This window comes from Hydra viridissima, unplaced genomic scaffold (assembly GCF_058129835.1).
Source record: "Hydra viridissima isolate aposymbiotic clone 2 unplaced genomic scaffold, HvirCarnegie_v1 scaffold_18, whole genome shotgun sequence".
Classification (NCBI taxonomy): domain Eukaryota; kingdom Metazoa; phylum Cnidaria; class Hydrozoa; order Anthoathecata; family Hydridae; genus Hydra; species Hydra viridissima.
The window spans coordinates 900,904-920,218 of record NW_028324317.1 but is presented as its reverse complement, the minus strand read 5'-3'; the positions used below and the strand labels follow the sequence as shown (position 1 = coordinate 920,218).

The following is a 19,315-nucleotide window of genomic DNA, read 5'->3' as shown; positions in this document are numbered from 1 at the left end:
TAGATGGCTGAAATAAACTTTTCCAAAAAACCGATGGTCTACATTAATCAAGCCACCCTGGATTAATGAGTAGATTAACAGTGTTGTCTTACCACATCAAGGATTTATCAACAACTAACTCTTTTATTAGATAGTAATGGATTATTATGGCGCTTGTTTAAAGAATCATTCCATGAAGATTGTTTGATCTTCATTTTATATGTAAGAGAAAAATTACAAAGTTTACGTAAAAATAAAATAATAGTTGGTAAACTTAACAACAAAAAAACAAAAAACAAAACTCTTTAACTTAAATTAACTTTACTTAAAAACTTAACTTTAACTTAATTAACTTTACTTAACTTAATTAACTTTACTTAACTTAACTTTAACTTAAAAACAAAACTCTTTTTCATACTGATCTTACTAAAGCAACTAAAGACCTAAAATTAAAAACTTTTAAAGGAGCATGTATCCGAGTTTCGTTACCAAAAAAGTCTAGGAAAAATGAATGGCTTTTTAATGTAAACTAGTGAAAATTTTGGATCGCGCGAGGTAGCTTGGTGTAAAATGCAAAACGAAAAGCACTATTTTGATAGCCATGACAACCAACAAATGAGTAATAAGACTATTTAAAATCTCCAACGAACAACAACGCAGATCAATTTTAACATGGTGATTAAGTACTTTGCTGTCATTTGTGTTTTTATCTTTTAGAAAAGATGGATGAAGGAATGGATATGCTTAATATAATTTACTGAATGGTTTAGTGCAATAAAAAATTCTAGCACATATTAAAATGCCAGTTGAATCTTGTATTTTGCATATTACATTAAAAAAAAAATGAAAATGGACCAGGTTTTAATCAAAAGTTAATTAAAGGCAAGGTCAGACTCTCGGAGGCTGACCTTGCCTTTAATTATAATTTTTGAAGAAAACCTGCTTCTTGTTGATTTTTTTTTTCAAAGAAAGTTCTCATTTTGTATTTAAGCTTGATGTTTTTGTTTCTTTCAGCCGAATAGTCTATCGACTTGCGTTATCATTCAACTGGAGAGTTTATGTAATTTACCGAACCTTTACCTAGTAAATGAGATCGCAAAGTGACGACTTAAGGGAACGTTCTTATAAATACTCCCACTACTTGTAATAAGTGCGCTTGATGTCTGTAAACACTTTGCAATACTAAAAATCTCGAAATTGTATAACTTTTGGTTTGATCGGATCAAAGTCAAAATCAAGTTAAAAAGATTTTAGGATCAAATTGATCCTAAAATCTTTTTAACTTGAATTTAATTTATTAATTACAATAAAAAAAAGATTTTTTTTTTCACTTTAGCATTAAATGTTTAAATTTTTACGATTAAAATTTTTTTATATGACATTAATCTGAGATCAGATAAAAAGATCGTTCAAAAGTTTAAAGAAAGTTCAAACAAGCAACTAAGTCTACTAACCACGGTGCATAGAAACATACTCTAATATCTTGCAACACGTCCTCAGAATTATTTTTCAAAATAAGCATCGGAAAACATTTCCTCATTTCAAAAATGTAAAAAACAACTTTTTTCATTAAGGATCAGGAGAGAAATGACGTTTTTTAGGGGAGCGCTCAGCAATTTTGTTGTATAAGATAAATAAAATGAGACATAACTAAGAGGCATGAGGCAAACTCAATTTTCTAGTATGTTTATATTAGTGTCAAATATGGATGACTTGCGAAAAGTTATTGGAGCTAATCTCTAACTGTCCTCAACCTTGAGCACCTATTAAAATCATGATTTTTTTTTTATTCTTTTTTAAAGTAGATCAAAGTACCTCTACGGAATAGGAGGTCGACCATTAAAAGTTTAAACTTCCCACCTTTTTTAAGTTTCCCACCCTTTTTTTAATTTCCCACCTTAAATAATTTTAAATGGTCGTCATTCTTAAACGAGAAAATCTTTTTTGAAGAAATTTGAACTCTGTCTATTTTTGACCAAGTTAAATGTAAAACAACAAAGAATTGATTTTAGAAGCCATGTCCAAAGAGAAGGGGAGGGGATCGTCTCGAAATTTAGATTTATAATTTAACGTTTTATTCTTTATTTCTAATTTATATATCTAATATGAAATTGTATTTTAAACTTTTTACATTATTAACTTCGTTTTTTTTTTTAATTTAGGTTTTAAATTTAAATATCTGATTTAATTTTCTATTATAATTATTTAACGAATAATAAACTTTTTTTTCCAAACTTATTGTTAAAATGTTAAATTTAATGTTCTAATTTAAATTCATAATTTAAACTCATAATTCCACTTTTTGATGTAAATTTCTGATTAAATTTTTGTATTTACATTTTTAATATAAACAACTTATTTAAATTTCTAGTTTAAATTTGTTGTTTGAATTTCTAATTTATTTTTTAACTAAAGTTACTTATTTAAAGTTTTGAAGAAAAGATTCAAATTAAACTTTCCGATTCTCGCGTTATTATTTCTAATTAGTTTGCTAATATAACTTTCTAATTAATATTTTTAGTTTAACTTTCTAAATTGAGTTTCTTACATAAGTTTCTAAATATCTAAGTTAATTAAAATAAAATACGTTTAATCAAAAATTTTACCTTAATCTTTTTATGTAAATTTCTTATTCAAATTTCTAGTTTAAGTATTAAGTTTGAATTTCTAATTTAATATCTAGAATTAGTTTCGAATTTAAATTTCTGGTTTAAAATTCAGTTACAAATTTCTAATTTAAGCTTTTTCTTTTGTTTTTTTAAATTTGAACTTCTAAATTAAAACAATTGTTTAAATTTTAAATTTAGACTTCTGATTTCTGGTTGAAATTTCTTATTAAATTTATTAATGTTTAATGAAAATAAAATTAATAATTTTAGTTTCTAATTAAAACTTCTAACTTTTAAGTTTAAACATTAAAATTAATATTAAGCTTATCAATTATTAAGTTTAGAATTTTATTTTAAAATTCTAAGTTAAATTTCTTACTTACTTTGTTGATTTAACTTTCTAATTAAAATCTGAAATTATATCTAATATAAGTTTCTAATTAATGCTTCTGGTTCTTCTTTGATTTCTAGTTTATTATTTCTAAATTAAATTTCTAAATTAAATTTCTAAATTAAATTTCTAAATTAAATTTCTAAATTAAATTTCTAAATTAAATTTCTAAATTAAATTTCTAAATTAAATTTCTAAATTAAATTTCTAAATTAAATTTCTAAATTAAATTTCTAAATTAAATTTCTAAATTAAATTTCTAAATTAAATTTCTAAATTAAATTTCTAAATTAAATTTCTAAATTAAATTTCTAAATTAAATTTCTAATTAAAATTTCTTGTTGAGATTTTAGTTGAAATTTCAAGTTGAAATATCAAGTTCAAGTTCCTGTTGAAATATCAAGTTGAAATTCTTGTTGAAATTTCAAGTTGAAATTTCTAATTTACATTTCTAATTTTCATTTCTTCTTTAAATATCTGCTATAACTTATTTCTTTTGACTTTTTCTATCAAGCTATACCATTAATTCAAACTTCTGGTAAACTTTTTTCTGAGCAATATTTCTTATGAAAGTTTCTTCTAAAAGATTGTTTTTATATGAGTGTGTTTTTTAAACTTTTCCTATAAAATCATTTATAAATAAATACAAAAAAACTCCTCTATTTTAACCTTCTTTACATTTCGTTTTTAATTTTCTTATCCAAGTTTCTAATTTAAAACTTTGTATTTAATTTAGCAATTCACATTTTATGCACTGCTTTTTATTTTCCTTTAATTTCTTTTTTTAATTTTTTCCTTTTGTTTTTTTTTAATTGAAGATAAGTGCTTGCGTATTTGTGGAATATTTTTTGAGAACGTCTTCATATAATATATATCCTCTTTCATTCAAGTGAAATTCTCCCTATTAAAGCGACACTAGCGATCCTCTTGCTTTGATTGCAATCGAATTTAATTTTTACTTGGCGTATACAAATTTACACGCCAAGTAAAAATTTGCACGCATTTTTTTCTGTTATTTCTGACGTTAACAGCCACATACGTTGACTTGTGACTTAGAGTGCAATTAATTTTGCCAGTCTCATTCTTATTTAACGCAAAGTTTAATTATAAGAAAAATATTTTATTATATTAATTATGACATAATTATGAGTTACGACAATTTATTTGCAAACGAAATAAAAAGTTTAATAGTTTAACAAAGTTATAAAAAAACTATCGAACTTTTAGTTTTTTATTTCACTTTTACATAAAACATCATTCGAAATTTATTTAAAACTTCTCCCAAGGGCCTTTTTTTCTGAAACTTCACGTTTCTAATTTTCCGGCTGTAAAAAAATTGTTTTTAACTTTATACTCTTTCGAAAAAAATTTCATTCATTGGCATTTAATAATTTAATTCATTAACTCAATACAAGGACTTTTTTTTTTAAGAATTTCTCCTTAATAACTTTACTTTGTTACAACTTCTATCATCTTCAAACTTTTTATCGTACATTGGATAAAAAATTTCCGTTAACAAAAAGATATAAAAATCATAAAAACTTATTTACATATTTCTAATAAATTAACATTAATCGACATTAAGGAAAACGATTAAAATAGTTGACAACTTTGATTTTTCATTTTTTTCATTTCATTTCATATCTTTCTAAACTTCAATATCTAGTTGTTTCATATCTCTCAAACAGAGTGCTATATTATTTTTTGTACGCAATGTTGATGGATGATTGATACCTAAAATATCCGTTTGTATTTTATCAACTTGATAATAAATTTCTAAAGCTTCATTATATTTTCCCATTCCATAGAAACAGACTGCTATATTATTTTTTGTATCTAATGTTGATGAATGATTGATACCTAAAATATCCGTTTGTATTTTATCAACTTCATAACAAATTTCTAAAGCTTCATTATATTTTCCCATTCGATTCAAACAGTTTGCTATATTATTTTTTGTATCCAATGTTGATGGATGATTGATACCTAAAATATCCGTTTGTATTTTATCAACTTCATAACAAATTTCTAAAGCTTCATTATATTTTCCCATTCGACTCAAACAGATTGCTATATTATTTTTTGTAGCCAATGTTGATGGATGATTGATACCTAAAATATCCGTTTGTATTTTATCAACTTGATAATAAATTTCTAAAGCTTCATTATATTTTCCCATTCGACTCAAACAGTTTGCTATATTATTTTTTGTAGCCAATGTTGATGGATGATTGATACCTAAAATATCCGATTGTATTTTATCAACTTCATAACAAATTTCTAAAGCTTCATTATATTTTCCCATTCGACTCAAACAGTTTGCTATATTATTTTTTGTAGCCAATATTGATGGATGATTGATACCTAAAATACCCGTTTGTATTTTATCAACTTGATAATAAATTTCTAAAGCTTCATTATATTTTCCCATTCGATTCAAACAGTTTGCTATATTATTTTTTGTATCCAATTTTGATGGATGATTGATACCTAAAATATCCGTTTGTATTTTATCAACTTGATAATAAATTTCTAAAGCTTCATTATATTTTCCCATTCGACTCAAACAGATTGCTATATTATTTTTTGTACCCAATGTTGATGGATGATTGATACCTAAAATATCCGTTTGTATTTTATCAACTTCATAACAAATTTCTAAAGCTTCATTATATTTTCCCATTCCATAGAAACAGACTGCTATATTATTTTTTGTATCTAATGTTGATGGATGATTGATACCTAAAATATCCGTTTGTATTTTATCAACTTCATAACAAATTTCTAAAGCTTCATTATATTTTCCCATTCGATTCAAACAGTTTGCTATATTATTTTTTGTACCCAATGTTGATGGATGATTGATACCTAAAATATCCATTCGTATTTTATCAACTTGATAATAAATTTCTAAAGCTTCATTATATTTTCCCATTCCATAGAAACAGACTGCTATATTATTTTTTGTATCTAATGTTGATGGATGATTGATACCTAAAATATCCGTTTGTATTTTATCAACTTCATAACAAATTTCTAAAGCTTCATTATATTTTCCCATTCGATTCAAACAGTTTGCTATATTATTTTTTGTACCCAATGTTGATGGATGATTGATACCTAAAATATCCATTCGTATTTTATCAACTTGATAATAAATTTCTAAAGCTTCATTATATTTTCCCATTCCATAGAAACAGACTGCTATATTATTTTTTGTATCTAATGTTGATGGATGATTGATACCTAAAATATCCGTTTGTATTTTATCAACTTCATAACAAATTTCTAAAGCTTCATTATATTTTCCCATTCGATTCAAACAGTTTGCTATATTATTTTTTGTACCCAATGTTGATGGATGATTGATACCTAAAATATCCATTCGTATTTTATCAACTTGATAATAAATTTCTAAAGCTTCATTATAGTTTCCCATATCACTCAAACGGTTTGCTATGTTATTTTTTGTTTGCAATGTTGATGGATGATTGATACCTAAAATATCCGTTCGTATTTTATCAACTTGATAATAAATTTCTAAAGCTTCATTATATTTTCCCATTCGACTCAAACAGATTGCTATATTATTTTTTGTAGCCAATGTTGATGGATGATTGATACCTAAAATACCCGTTTTTATTTTATCAACTTGATAATAAATTTCTAAAGCTTCATTATATTTTCCCATATCACTCAAACAGACTGCTATATTATTTTTTGTATTCAATGTTGATGTATGATTGATACCTAAAATATCCGTTTGTATTTTATCAACTTGATAATAAATTTCTAAAGCTTCATTATATTTTCCCATATCATTCAAACAGTTTGCTATATTATTTTTTGTATCCAATGTTGATGGATGATTGATACCTAAAACATCCGTTTGTATTTTATCAACTTGATAATAAATTTCTAAAGCTTCATTATATTTTCCCATTCGATTCAAACAGTTTGCTATATTATTTTTTGTACCCAATATTTATGGATGATTGATACCTAAAATATCCGTTTGTATTTTATCAACTTGATAATAAATTTCTAAAGCCTCATTATATTTTCCCATTCGACTCAAACAGATTGCTATATTATTTTTTGTAGCCAATGTTGATGGATGATTGATACCTAAAATACCCGCTTTTATTTTATCAACTTGATAATAAATTTCTAAAGCTTCATTATATTTTCCCATATCACTCAAACTGTTTGCTATATTATTTTTTGTTCGCAATGTTGATGGATGATTGATACCTAAAATATCCGTTTGTATTTTATCAACTTGATAATAAATTTCTAAAGCTTCATTATATTTTCCCATATCATTCAAACTGTTTGCTATATTATTATTTGTATCCAATGTTGATGGATGATTGATACCTAAAACATCCGTTTGTATTTTATCAACTTGATAATAAATTTCTAAAGCTTCATTATATTTTCCCATATCATTCAAACAGTTTGCTATATTATTTTTTGTATCCAATGTTGATGGATGATTGATACCTAAAACATCCGTTTGTATTTTATCAACTTGATAATAAATTTCTAAAGCTTCATTATATTTTCCCATTCGATTCAAACAGTTTGCTATATTATTTTTTGTACCCAATATTTATGGATGATTGATACCTAAAATATCCGTTTGTATTTTATCAACTTGATAATAAATTTCTAAAGCCTCATTATATTTTCCCATTCGACTCAAACAGATTGCTATATTATTTTTTGTAGCCAATGTTGATGGATGATTGATACCTAAAATACCCGCTTTTATTTTATCAACTTGATAATAAATTTCTAAAGCTTCATTATATTTTCCCATATCACTCAAACTGTTTGCTATATTATTTTTTGTTCGCAATGTTGATGGATGATTGATACCTAAAATATCCGTTTGTATTTTATCAACTTGATAATAAATTTCTAAAGCTTCATTATATTTTCCCATATCATTCAAACTGTTTGCTATATTATTTTTTGTATCCAATGTTGATGGATGATTGATACCTAAAACATCCGTTTGTATTTTATCAACTTGATAATAAATTTCTAAAGCTTCATTATATTTTCCCATATCTCTGAAACAGTTTGCTAAGCTATGTTTATAGTGAGGAAGCTAAACCTAACTAACCAAGATGCTATTCACAACAATCAAAACACCCGAAATCAACCATTAATATTTTACACGCTACCTAACGAAAATGAAAAGACGCCAACGCCCAAAAACAAAACAACAAATATAAAAACGAGAAACTCGAAGAGAAAAGGGGGAGTTAAAGGGGGAGTTAAAGAAGGAGTTAAAAGGAGGGAGTTGGAGGAGCAGCGAAAGGGAAGAAGTGGAGAGCAGAGGAGAAAAAACCTAAGAGATAGGTTACGAGAAGGCTTTGAGAAAGTTACGAAAATTGTTTAAATAAAGGAAGACAAATTATAGACATAAGGGATATACGGGTGGGCATTTAGGGTAGGGAAATTTATAGTTGGTTACATGATAAACGATAAAAGAAGGAACAGAAGAATTAGTAAGAAACAGTTTTTTTTATAGTTTAAAGTGGAGAATATATTATTTGTTAATAACGGAAAAGATTTGTTAATCATAAAGAAATATATTACGCGCCAAGAAAAGTAAGTACGCATTATAGCACAAGTCAGAGTGCTACCATTACACAGAACCAAAAGAGGCATCCCAACATCCATACCCCTATCCTCCGTAAATACAAACCATTAAACCCCATTCCTCGTAAAGAAACCCCAACTCACAATATATAAACGATAAATTTATATATTCTATACAAAAAAAAATACCCGCCTCACATTATTATCTAAAGTTATTTCATTTTCAATTCCATAAGATTTTATGTTATACTTTTCAATGGCATTGAGAATGTTTATTGCTTCTTGAAAGAAACCTTTGTTTGATAAGAAACTTTGGATACTCTGACTCTGTTGATGAAACACTTCACACATTTTTGGTTTATTAATACAAAACATATGGATGAAATGGTTATAGAAGTGCTTCCCATCGTCAACGTGTTCCTTTACCACTTCCAACTCTAATTTTAGAAAACGGGCGATGTTTTCGTTGCATATTTCTGTTATTTCTTTGCGTTTTTGATAACATTTACTAGCTAACTGGGTCATTTCGTGCATCGCGTACCTATCGTTGTCATCGTCGAAACGATCAAGCAACGAATAACTTACTAGTAAACTTATTGCTCGATTTATCAAAAGCTCTTCGTTTATTTTCAGGTGTTTTGAAATACCGTGAATAAACTTTTTTGTAATGTGTTGACCGTCGCAATACGATAAATGGTTTAAAATTTCCACTGATTTTTCATTCGATTTCTCTATTTTGTTTAATACCAAGCTAATTGATGTTATAATAAACTTTGTTTCCACTTCAGTGGGGATACCTTCCTCCAGCATTTCGAAAGGATATGATCGAAAAAGATCTAAATATTCCTGCAAAGAGACGCTGTTGTTGTTTATATAGAGAATGGCTTGATTAATGGCGAGTGGATGATATTGAAGCACTTTGGTTATTTCTTTTAGTTTTTCGTCATCGCTTGTTAATATTTGTTTAATATTTCTTTTTGCGAAAAGTAACGCATCTTGAGGCGAGAAAGAGTTAATTTGCACTTGATTAACATCGTTAGACCATGATTTCCATTGCGATGTTACCAAAATAAATGCATTTTTTTTGTTTGATACGTATTTTTCAAAATTCTTCACACTCTCATCGTCGACGTTGTCGAAAATGTAAAGCGTTTTTTCTCTTTCAAAATAATGATGTATTTTTCTAGAGACTACTTCAATGTCGAACGGATCGCCTTGAGAATCTCTTACGCTTAACCCTAGTTGGTGACAGAGATTAGTCATAGAAACTTGTATTTTATCAAATGCTGCATCCACCCACACAATACTTTCAAAATGGTCGTTATAAAATGCTGCATACTTTCTAGCGAGCTGAGTCTTTCCAATTCCAGACATTCCAGTTAAAATCGTGATTGATTTACCCGAATCGTTTGTTTGGCACACGAATTTATGAATTTGATGAAGTTCATCGTCACGCGAAAAGAAGGCTTTTGTCGGCGGCAGGATACCGAAAATGGAGTGTCGGGATATTAACTCTGAAAGACAAAAACTTTTCATATTTAACTGCACGGTGACATTTTTTGAGGAATGTTTAGAAGTTATTTTTTGAACGGCATTTCGCATTCCTCTTTTTTTTTTTTTTTTTTATAGGAAAAACATAATAAAATTTATCTAGGACATAAATGACGATTAAATCAACGATATCTATTAAAAAATTGTCACTATCTGCTGATATTTAATACGCTTGCTATTTTGAAGATGAAATATTCTGTCTTTAAGTTTGTTTTATTATTAAGCAATTCCATTTGTAAACGCTATTTAAAACAATTGCAGTTTTTTTTAGAAAAAGCATTTTACATGTAAAATACTCCCAGAGGAATATTTTGATTTTTAATTTGAGAACCTGTCGCAATATAGTTATATTTTCGAAATCGAAATCAATTTTCTTAAAAAAGTATTTTGAAAAAGTTGAAAAAAACTTTTCTTCGTTAGATGTTTTATGCAGTTGTACCCTTTGGGGGAGGGTGGGATGTTATAATCGTGCAATGCAGGAGCACTGCAAAAAAAATCAAGATAGCGAGTCACATTCAACTTTTATTTCATATTTTTAGTAATATTGTAAACGTTTTAATTAACAATGTATTTACAATGTAATTAACAATGAAATAAATAGCTAATATTTTGAACTTAAATCAAGTGTGAATTTAATCCGCAAAATTGCTAAATGATTTTGCAGATAAAAAGGCCCGAAGTTTTGTGACAAATTTGCTAAATAAATTAAGGAAAGTTTGTCCTTTTTAAAAATGTTTGTGTCAGGTAAAAAATCTGTTAATGTTCTGCAGTGCTTTAACTTTTATTGTATATTTTTTGTTTTTTTTTGTTTTGTTTTTTTTTTTTTTATCTCTAATAAATATTCAGGGGCCGCAGGAGAACATCGGCATGCAACAGCGGCACAAAAATTATCAAGCTCAAAATACCTACTTCGTTCGCATTTACTGATCAAATCTTTACGCTTGCAAAAAAGTAATCCTCTTTTCACATCTCGCCACTTTTTTGATGGATTATCTTTACGCCCTCGGTTCAGTATTTGCAAAGTTTGTTCTCTCGTAGTTTCAAATTCTTCTTTTACATTATCGATTGCTGAGTCATCAACCGAAAGACATCGAGCAAACTTTTGCCAATCATAGGTCAACAAATCAGCAAGCGTTGTAAACACATCTTGTGGAAACTTTTCAACTATAAGAGAGGGTTTTTTTTTTTGAAAATTGAAAATCTGTCTGAAATGGGAAATCGTCAGGTTAGAACTATTTTGTTCTATCTCCAATTTTAAACGTTGGGAGAAAATGAATTGTTAATTTTACTAAGTAATGATTACTTTTAGAATACAATTTATTTAAAAACTTTTTTTTATAAATAGTTTCTTTAAATATAAATTATTTAAAGAATATGCTATTATTTCTTAAAAAAATAATAGTAAAATTATAAATAGTTTTTACTTATAGAAAAAAATCAAAAACTTTCTTTCAACGTTTAAAATGGGAGATAGAACAAAATAATTCTAACCTGACGAAATGTTAAAAGTATTTTATTACCCTTTACATCGTCCGACTCGTTCTCCATGACAACTTCGTCTTTTAAAGCCGTTCTACGAAAAAGAAGTCCATTAATTGCGATGATAAATTTTAGTAAAACGCTCTAAAATTTGTCAGCAAACTATTTTCGCAGTTAATAAACGAGTACATAGAAATAGGCGCTGCTTCAAAATAAATTAGAGCAGTTTTAGAAGTGAAATAAACCGTTTTATATCAGATATTTCAGGAACACCCTTAGTCACTGAAACAAATTTGCCTTCCCTGTAACTTTCCTTTTGATGGAAAGCATTTTATTGATTGTTAAAGTGACTTGACTTACGGGGACTCTGCACCTTAAGAACAAAAAAGATGCCAATGATCCATCTTTCCTAAAGCAACTGTTTTAAAAAAAAACTTGAGCAATACTGAATAATGCAGCAGTATCTGCACGATTGAGATTTGCATAAATTAGGACTTGTGGCATTGTTTTGAAATAAGGATTAATAAACCAATAGTAACTATTAAAGAACAGTTTTGTATTTCATATTCAAGATCTGTTATTCAGTTACAAACTTTGTTATTATTTATGTACTCTCGCTTCATCCTGCCTTATTCACTTCTGTAAATTCATATTTTCCTCTTTTTTCCCCGGCTTTTCTGACTATGAAACTAAATTTGTTGAAAAATCCAGTTAACAAATAACAAGAGTAGAACAAAAGTTGATGACGTACCGGTTCATTTCTTCCTCTAGTACCTCCATTTTTTTTTATTGAAAATGTTCTTTTCTGCGATCGTTATGTGAGTTGCTGGTTGATCGACTAAACAAGTGTTGAATTCTACAGTTTTTCTCGAACTGATAGAAACCAGCACGTTAAGAATTTACAACTGAGTCATGCAACAGCAAGACTCAGTTTTAAATTCTTCACTTGCTGATTTCAACGTGACAAAAAAATATAGACAGCAAAAAGGCAGTTAAATCAAAAAAAAAGTTTGAACTGGTCTCCTATAATGAAATACTACCAACTGAAATCTGCGATGAACCAAACTGAGATCAGTGAGTTCTTGATTTAGTTTTTAGTTTTAATTATATTTAAGTTGTTGGAAGTTTCACTTAAAAACGCTTCAAGTCAACTGATTATATAATTCCATCCTATTATTTTGTTAAACCCTATTATTTGATTAAGACTCTCACCCACCGACGTCCATCACAGACAATTCAAAATGATATGTATTGTAGACTTATCGCGAGGTTACAATTATTTTGTTCTATTTCCCATTTTAAACGTTGAGAGAGAGTTTTTGATTTTTTTCTAAAAGTAAAAAGTACTCAAAATTTTTGTTTAGTTTTTAAAAAACTAATAATTTATGCGTTAAGTAATTTTTATTTAAGCAAATTATCTAGAAAAAAGTTTAAAAAATAAATATATTTTAAAAGTAATTATTACTTACTAAAATTACTTACTCATTTTTTCCCAACATTAAAAATGAGAAATAAAAATAATTCTAACCTCACGGTATGTTATGTATTAGGTTATGTATTGTGGTGATATGCGAATTGCGAATTTTTCACTTTTGCAAACCTCTGTTTGGCTTGGTTAGGGTTATGACAGTTGGTTTGATTCGGTTCGTTCCCAACAATTTTAAAGTTCGGGTTCGGTTTGGAAACAACTAAAGATAAAACAATCGTCGTGTGTGAACGTGTTGCGAAATTGTTTAAGTGGTATTAGATTGAATTAAACAGTTTTTAAATTTGTATTCGAATAAAAAATATTTTGGCAGATTTTAAGATCGTAAAAAGTCATAAAAAATTTAATATGAAGGTTTTCAAAATCGTATTATTTCAAATAAAGTATATTTTCGCGGTTTTTAAAATCGTAAAAAGTTGTATGAACTCGAAAACGATCTTTGACCTGTTAAAATTATTTGAATTTAAACATCTAAGACTGTTTAAATTCAAATAATTTTAACACGTCAAAGATCGTTTAACTTTGACCCGTTTCTTCAATTCTGCAATGAGCTAAACCATGAAAGGACCTACTCCAGTGTCACTGTTCTTTCTAATTTTTTTGACCCTTAAACAATGACTGCCAGTGCTCAATCCATTGCAATTCTCTTATTACTCGACATTGACTCAGAGATGATTCGGCATATGGTCAGGAGTGGCAGAATGGTTGCAACCAGCTCAAATTGGTCATCTGTTGGAATGGGTGAGATCCATTCCTTTTTGTCAGCGCTGATAGCACACAGCACACTTCGGATTTGGTCAATGTCATTGAGCATCATCTGGACAGAGTTCCATCTGTTAGCACAAGGAGCAGTGATCTTTCTGTAGGGTACTGAAACAAAAACTAAAATAAAAATTCGCGTAAAACTTCGCATAAATTCGTAAACTCATAGAAAACATTTGAAATTATAAAACGTTTGTTAAAATTTGACATCAAGCCGTAAAACTTCGTACTCGTATTTACTTAAAAAGTTAAAAAGTTGGATCTTATCAAGTTCATGCTCCTTACCTGCTCTTTTTTGTTGAGTAGACAATCTTTATAATCTTCATGTGTTATGTACTTTTTAACAACATTTTTCTTCACCCCTTTGCATTTTTTGTAATCTTTTTCATGTAGCTTGTAAGAATACAACTTTGATCTGAGTCCAACAAATTCCTAAAAACACTATTATCAAAACACTATTATTCTCGAGGCACTTCTTTTTCAACACCCATTCAGCAAGAAGAGAGTGATGGACTCGGGTGGAAATTGTCCTTTAGTAGAACAAACTCCTAGGTGATGTAATGAAGAGTCACCGCTATGAATGGATTGTTGTTGCGTGAGGTCCAGATGTCAGTGCTGATCGCAACTCGGTCGCAATGAGGAAGCTCCTTGTCAAGCATTCTCTTCATGGCCATCTGCAGATTCCTGTAGAGGAGAGGTAACTTGAAGCGAGCCATGCAGGCACCACTTTTAACCCTATACCTCGAGTCAAAGTGGGGAAGCAGTCTTTGGAACGGGATAGAGTCACAGATGAAGAAAGGCTGACTGTTAATTGCAAGGTAAACCATATGCTCCATGTCACCACGAAGTTGAATGGTGCTCTGTGTTGGATAGCACAGATTCTTTCTGGCTATTAGAACCCTTTTTCTTTTCCTGTGACCTCTCATTAAAAATGGTATACATTTGTTAACATTGAATTAACTTCAGATACCGTTGTTTACATTAATAAAAAATCGTATAAATTTGCTACATCGCATCGTAACATGCATTATTTAACTAAGTTACCAGTGCCAACTTTTTTTTTGTTCATCTTCTGCCTCTTCAACGTTGTCCTTCTTGGCAGCTTCTGCCTCATCTCGTATCTTTTGATTCTGGGTCAACATTGACCAAAGGTGACCACTCAGGTTCAATGCTGAACAGGGAAAAGCGTAACGAGACGAGAAATGTCCTGGGACAATAATTTTGTCTCGGAATTTAAAAATTGTGTCCAGGATATTATTGTCTTGTCTAGTCTCGTCTCGTCTCGAATAAAAAAATAACGAGACGCAGATGCTTACATAGAACCAATAGCAATGGCAGTCAGTAATGTTTTCTTAAGGTAAGGTTTTCTTAAGGTTTTGATGAATTAACTTTGTATACTGTTTTCGCACCTTTCCTTGATAGAACTCTCTTTGTGCATGGATGAAATTCAAATTTTGTCTTATAAACATTGTTGAAAGCATCTGGACAATCAGAGACAGAAAACAAACCATTCCTTTCTAAAAAATTGTGAAAATTTTCATAAAATCTCTTGACTCCGCTGGCTGAAACCATTGCTGCTGCTCTGCTAATAGATTCATTGAAACAAAGAACTATTTCAGGATATTTTTTAAGGAATACTTTACCCAATATTCAGTTGGAAGTCTGTTTTTAAACAATGGAATGTTAAACGGTGGAAGATTTACGAAACTTTCGTACGTCTGTAGCAGCCTTAGTTAAATCATCCTTCGTCTTAGGGTTGCTCTAAAAATGAGATGAGAGTTTTTAAAAATGGTTGAAGAGGGAAATTTGGTGGTTACTTTGCTCATCCATTATATTGTTGAGATCCATCAGATTTGTTTAGAAACATATTCAAGTATTCAGGAAAAGAAACTATTATAATGGCTATTTGATGACTAAATGGGTTAAACTTGGCTTAAAGCTTTCAGCACCTCCTGCAGAGGGCGGCAGAGAAAACTACATTTACTGAGAACTGATAAAAGTATATCAAAATGTTATTGATTTTTTTTTTTTTTTTTAAGATTTTTGCTGTGTCTTCTTGTATGAAGCAATTTAATGAGAGTAAATTTAAAATAGGGACTCCCGGTTCCGTAAAATTAAATAAAATGATTTTTGTAACATTCAAAAGAAAAGTAATTTTACTTTTAAATCTTTATTTCCAATTTTCTGTTTAAATTTTATTCAAATTTAATTCAAATTTAAAATTGTTTAAAAAAAAAACTCATTTTAATTGTACTTAAACTAAATTTTAAAATGTCTTTCAAAATTCTTAACGTATAGAGATTTATTGAAGGAGGAGGGCGCGATGATAAACCGGCTTTCATTTATGAACGACGGCCGTCGCATTCTCTTTTAGACATAAATCCTTCGCGTAGTTCACCACGAGGAGGTAAAAATAAAGTTCAATCGCTTTTTTTTAATCCAAAGTATTTTTAGTCAATAGTTCTATTGAAATATCCTAAAGTAATGATACCACTTGTGTTATACTAAGTTTCTATGTTTAAACGCCAAAAGTACAGACAACAAAAGATTCAAGATGTTGATACATTCTTGACTGATAAACGTTTTAAAAGCTCTAAGCTTAATTTCGATCTGTAAAAACTTTTGTGTCATGGTGTTGTTCGTACTAGCTATAGTATTTTTCAAACGATAATGAAAATTTTATTTTATATTTTAAACTTTGAACAACATTTGACAATAACATCAATAATCAGAAACTATGCTTTTTAAAAATTATTTTTCAATTTTGAAGGTACATATTGTAGTTGTTCTAATACTGCTAATCATTGAAATACAGCTATTGCAGAGGTGCAGTTCTTTAATTATTTGTAAGAATCATTGCTTGATGTAAACTTTGTAGAAAATTAAATTTAGTTTTTTTTCTATAAAATTGATCTGTAAGTCCATAGTCTAATCAATTGAAATGTCTATTATCTTTCACATGAGAAATATCTAAGGGGATGTTTAGTAAATTAAAGTATTTGAAGCAGACAGTAAAATCTTTGCTGATCATTATAACTAAAGTTATTACTGTTTTGTCATTTGTCTAAAAATGTGTCAGAAGCAAAATTTGACTTGTTGAAATGGTCTGTCCCAATAAGTTAATCTTAACTGAGTCACAGGATCCTTATCTGAGACTGTTCAATTTGTTCAAGGTACCTCCTTGAAGTTCTTTCCCTATTAAAAAGGGTTCATAGCTAAGGAATGTTGGAGGACTTTGAAATATTTGTTATTCTCTTTCTGCATTTTTAATATTTAATTTAGTATCTAACATAACATGGCTTGTTACAGATGCATATGAAATATACAGTGTCAGCATCATGCTACATGGCATACTCCTTTTATTTGAAATCTGAAAAATATACTCTTGGTTATAAATACAGATCTAATTTTAAATTCATATCATATACCTGTATTGAAGTGTGGTATAGCTTACTATCATAAATCCAATTAAGCTTATGGTAATAAAATTGCTTTAATAGCAGCTTTTACATAATATCCAACTTTGTAGTACATTAACTGTTATCCTGCAATATCTTAACTTATATTTTCCTTGGGTGATTTTTATGTGTAGTTGCAAAGTCCTAAATGATTTTTATGTGTAGTTAAAATGTCCTATACTGTATGTATACAAGTAAATTAATTATAATATTTTCGATTGGTTTTAATATTTTAAAAAGAACTTTGTTTTTTGGAATAGAAAAAACTAAAACCGTTAGGGTTTTTTGAATTTTTGAATTTTAAGCCACATCAATGAGGTCAAAAAACTCTTGGACTTGTAATTTGAGGTATCTTAAACTCTTTTAAATAGCTCTAAACCAAGACTTATGCATTACTTTTTTATGATAATTTGTAAACTTGTTCTCAGTTAATCCAATCTTTGTGTAAATATAAAGTTTTACATCTCTAAATTATTTTATTAATCCTGGTGATAATTCCTCAAAATTTCCAATTTCACATTAAGCATGATTCCAATCCTCTTAAGTGTATAAGTGTGTTGTTATCTAGACATACTAGGAGTATCATAGAATATTTATCCTGTTATCTAGGAATATTTGAAATGTTGTACAGAGGTTTCTTGTAATTTATTAAACTCATTTTGTTTATTGTTTATCTAAATTTTTTTTTTAATCTTTTTCTATTTACATACAGAATTATTATTATATGCTGATATGGTTTAAGTACTGTTTAATAATTACCCACTCATGTTGTATGTTGTTCATGTTTCACATCAAGTAGAACATATGACTTACTGAATGGGGTACATCAACATTTGCAGAATAAGCCACAAATGGCTAATATGTTATTTGCTGGAAAAAAGCCAATTTACAAAATGTTATTAAGTTAAAATATAAAATACAATATATACTAGCATTAAGTTAAAATATAAAATACAACATATACATTGAAACTTGAATCCACTAAAAATGCTCAAAAATGTTCCTTAAAAATGCATGAAGGTAAGAATATTAAATCTTAAAACATTAAACAACAATCTAACAAATTAAACAAATCATTATTAAACTATTATCATTATTAAATAAATATCGATTACAAGTTGTGGAAGAGAAAATTAGATAAGTGTTTTTACTAATTTATTATTGCTCTGCTCTTTAAGAACATTGAGCACTCTATTTATAGAATACGCTAACATAGTTTTTCTATATATATATATATATATATATATATATATATATATATATATATATATATATTTACAGGGTGTCTGCCAATATTTTAAGTTGGATTTCCCTGGTTTTTCCCTGATATTTACCTATTTATCGTTGAGAAAAATGCTTTTCAACTGCAAAATTATTAACAATAATACAACCCACATTAAATATATCAAGAGAAGTTCATAAAACTATCTGCCAAATAAACTTTTAGATTACGTGTACTATATACAACTTATTTAAGTCATAAAAGTTTGATAAAGAGTCATCTTTCCTGATTTTTCTAAAATTTAACCTAATTTCCCTGATAATCCCCTGATTTTTTTGAAGATATCCGAATTCCCTGACATTTCCCTGATTTGGCAGACATCCTGTATATATTTATATGCAGATCTTGCGTATAAAGACCACTTAGCAACATTGCAACTTAACATAACAAGAATTTAATTTGATCTAAAGTTATTAGTACAACAACAAGGCTAAATAAAATTGACAAAGTATGTATGATGAATTTAGCAATTAGTAAGTAACATAACAATGTTTTGTTACATATGTTATGTTATTATTAACAACAACTTAAGTTATTTTTAACATATTTATCTTAACTAAAACTACTTGATTACTCACACACTTAATCAGGTTATGATCAAGGCTTTGTGTTTAAATAATCGCTATTATTTAAAAAGTTGTAGAATTTTATAAAAAACTTCAAATATTTAAAGAAACACCACCAAAAATTTATGCACCCGAA

The 19,315-nt window shown here is 28.3% G+C and overlaps 3 protein-coding genes and 1 long non-coding RNA gene across 6 annotated transcripts in view; 2 read left to right on the top strand and 2 right to left on the bottom strand.

The window, feature by feature from the left end:
* Positions 1-8,724, top strand: part of LOC149876737 (uncharacterized) — a 112,021-nt gene extending 103,297 nt beyond the window's left edge. For all 3 annotated transcript variants that reach the window (XM_090075082.1, XM_090075083.1, XM_090075081.1), the window contains one exon: positions 8,099-8,724. In XM_090075082.1, the coding sequence (XP_089931208.1) occupies positions 8,099-8,392 (294 nt within the window). In that variant the 3' untranslated portion in view covers positions 8,393-8,724. The remainder of the gene's footprint in view (positions 1-8,098) is intronic.
* LOC149876724 (uncharacterized) overlaps positions 1-19,315 on the top strand; it is a 316,490-nt gene that overhangs the window by 121,316 nt on the left and 175,859 nt on the right. The window lies entirely within an intron of this gene.
* Positions 4,544-6,938, bottom strand: LOC149876738 (uncharacterized). Its single transcript, XM_090075063.1, has 2 exons — positions 6,478-6,938; positions 4,544-5,217 (listed from the first exon to the last, which is right to left on the bottom strand). The coding sequence occupies exons 1-2, from the start codon at positions 6,920-6,922 to the stop codon at positions 4,628-4,630; spliced, it is 1,035 nt and encodes a 344-aa protein (XP_089931189.1). The 5' UTR covers positions 6,923-6,938; the 3' UTR covers positions 4,544-4,627.
* Positions 8,748-12,778, bottom strand: LOC149876736 (uncharacterized). Its single transcript, XM_090075048.1, has 5 exons — positions 12,670-12,778; positions 12,377-12,463; positions 11,667-11,719; positions 11,056-11,310; positions 8,748-10,109 (listed from the first exon to the last, which is right to left on the bottom strand). The coding sequence occupies exons 2-5, from the start codon at positions 12,403-12,405 to the stop codon at positions 8,767-8,769; spliced, it is 1,680 nt and encodes a 559-aa protein (XP_089931174.1). The 5' UTR covers positions 12,406-12,463; positions 12,670-12,778; the 3' UTR covers positions 8,748-8,766.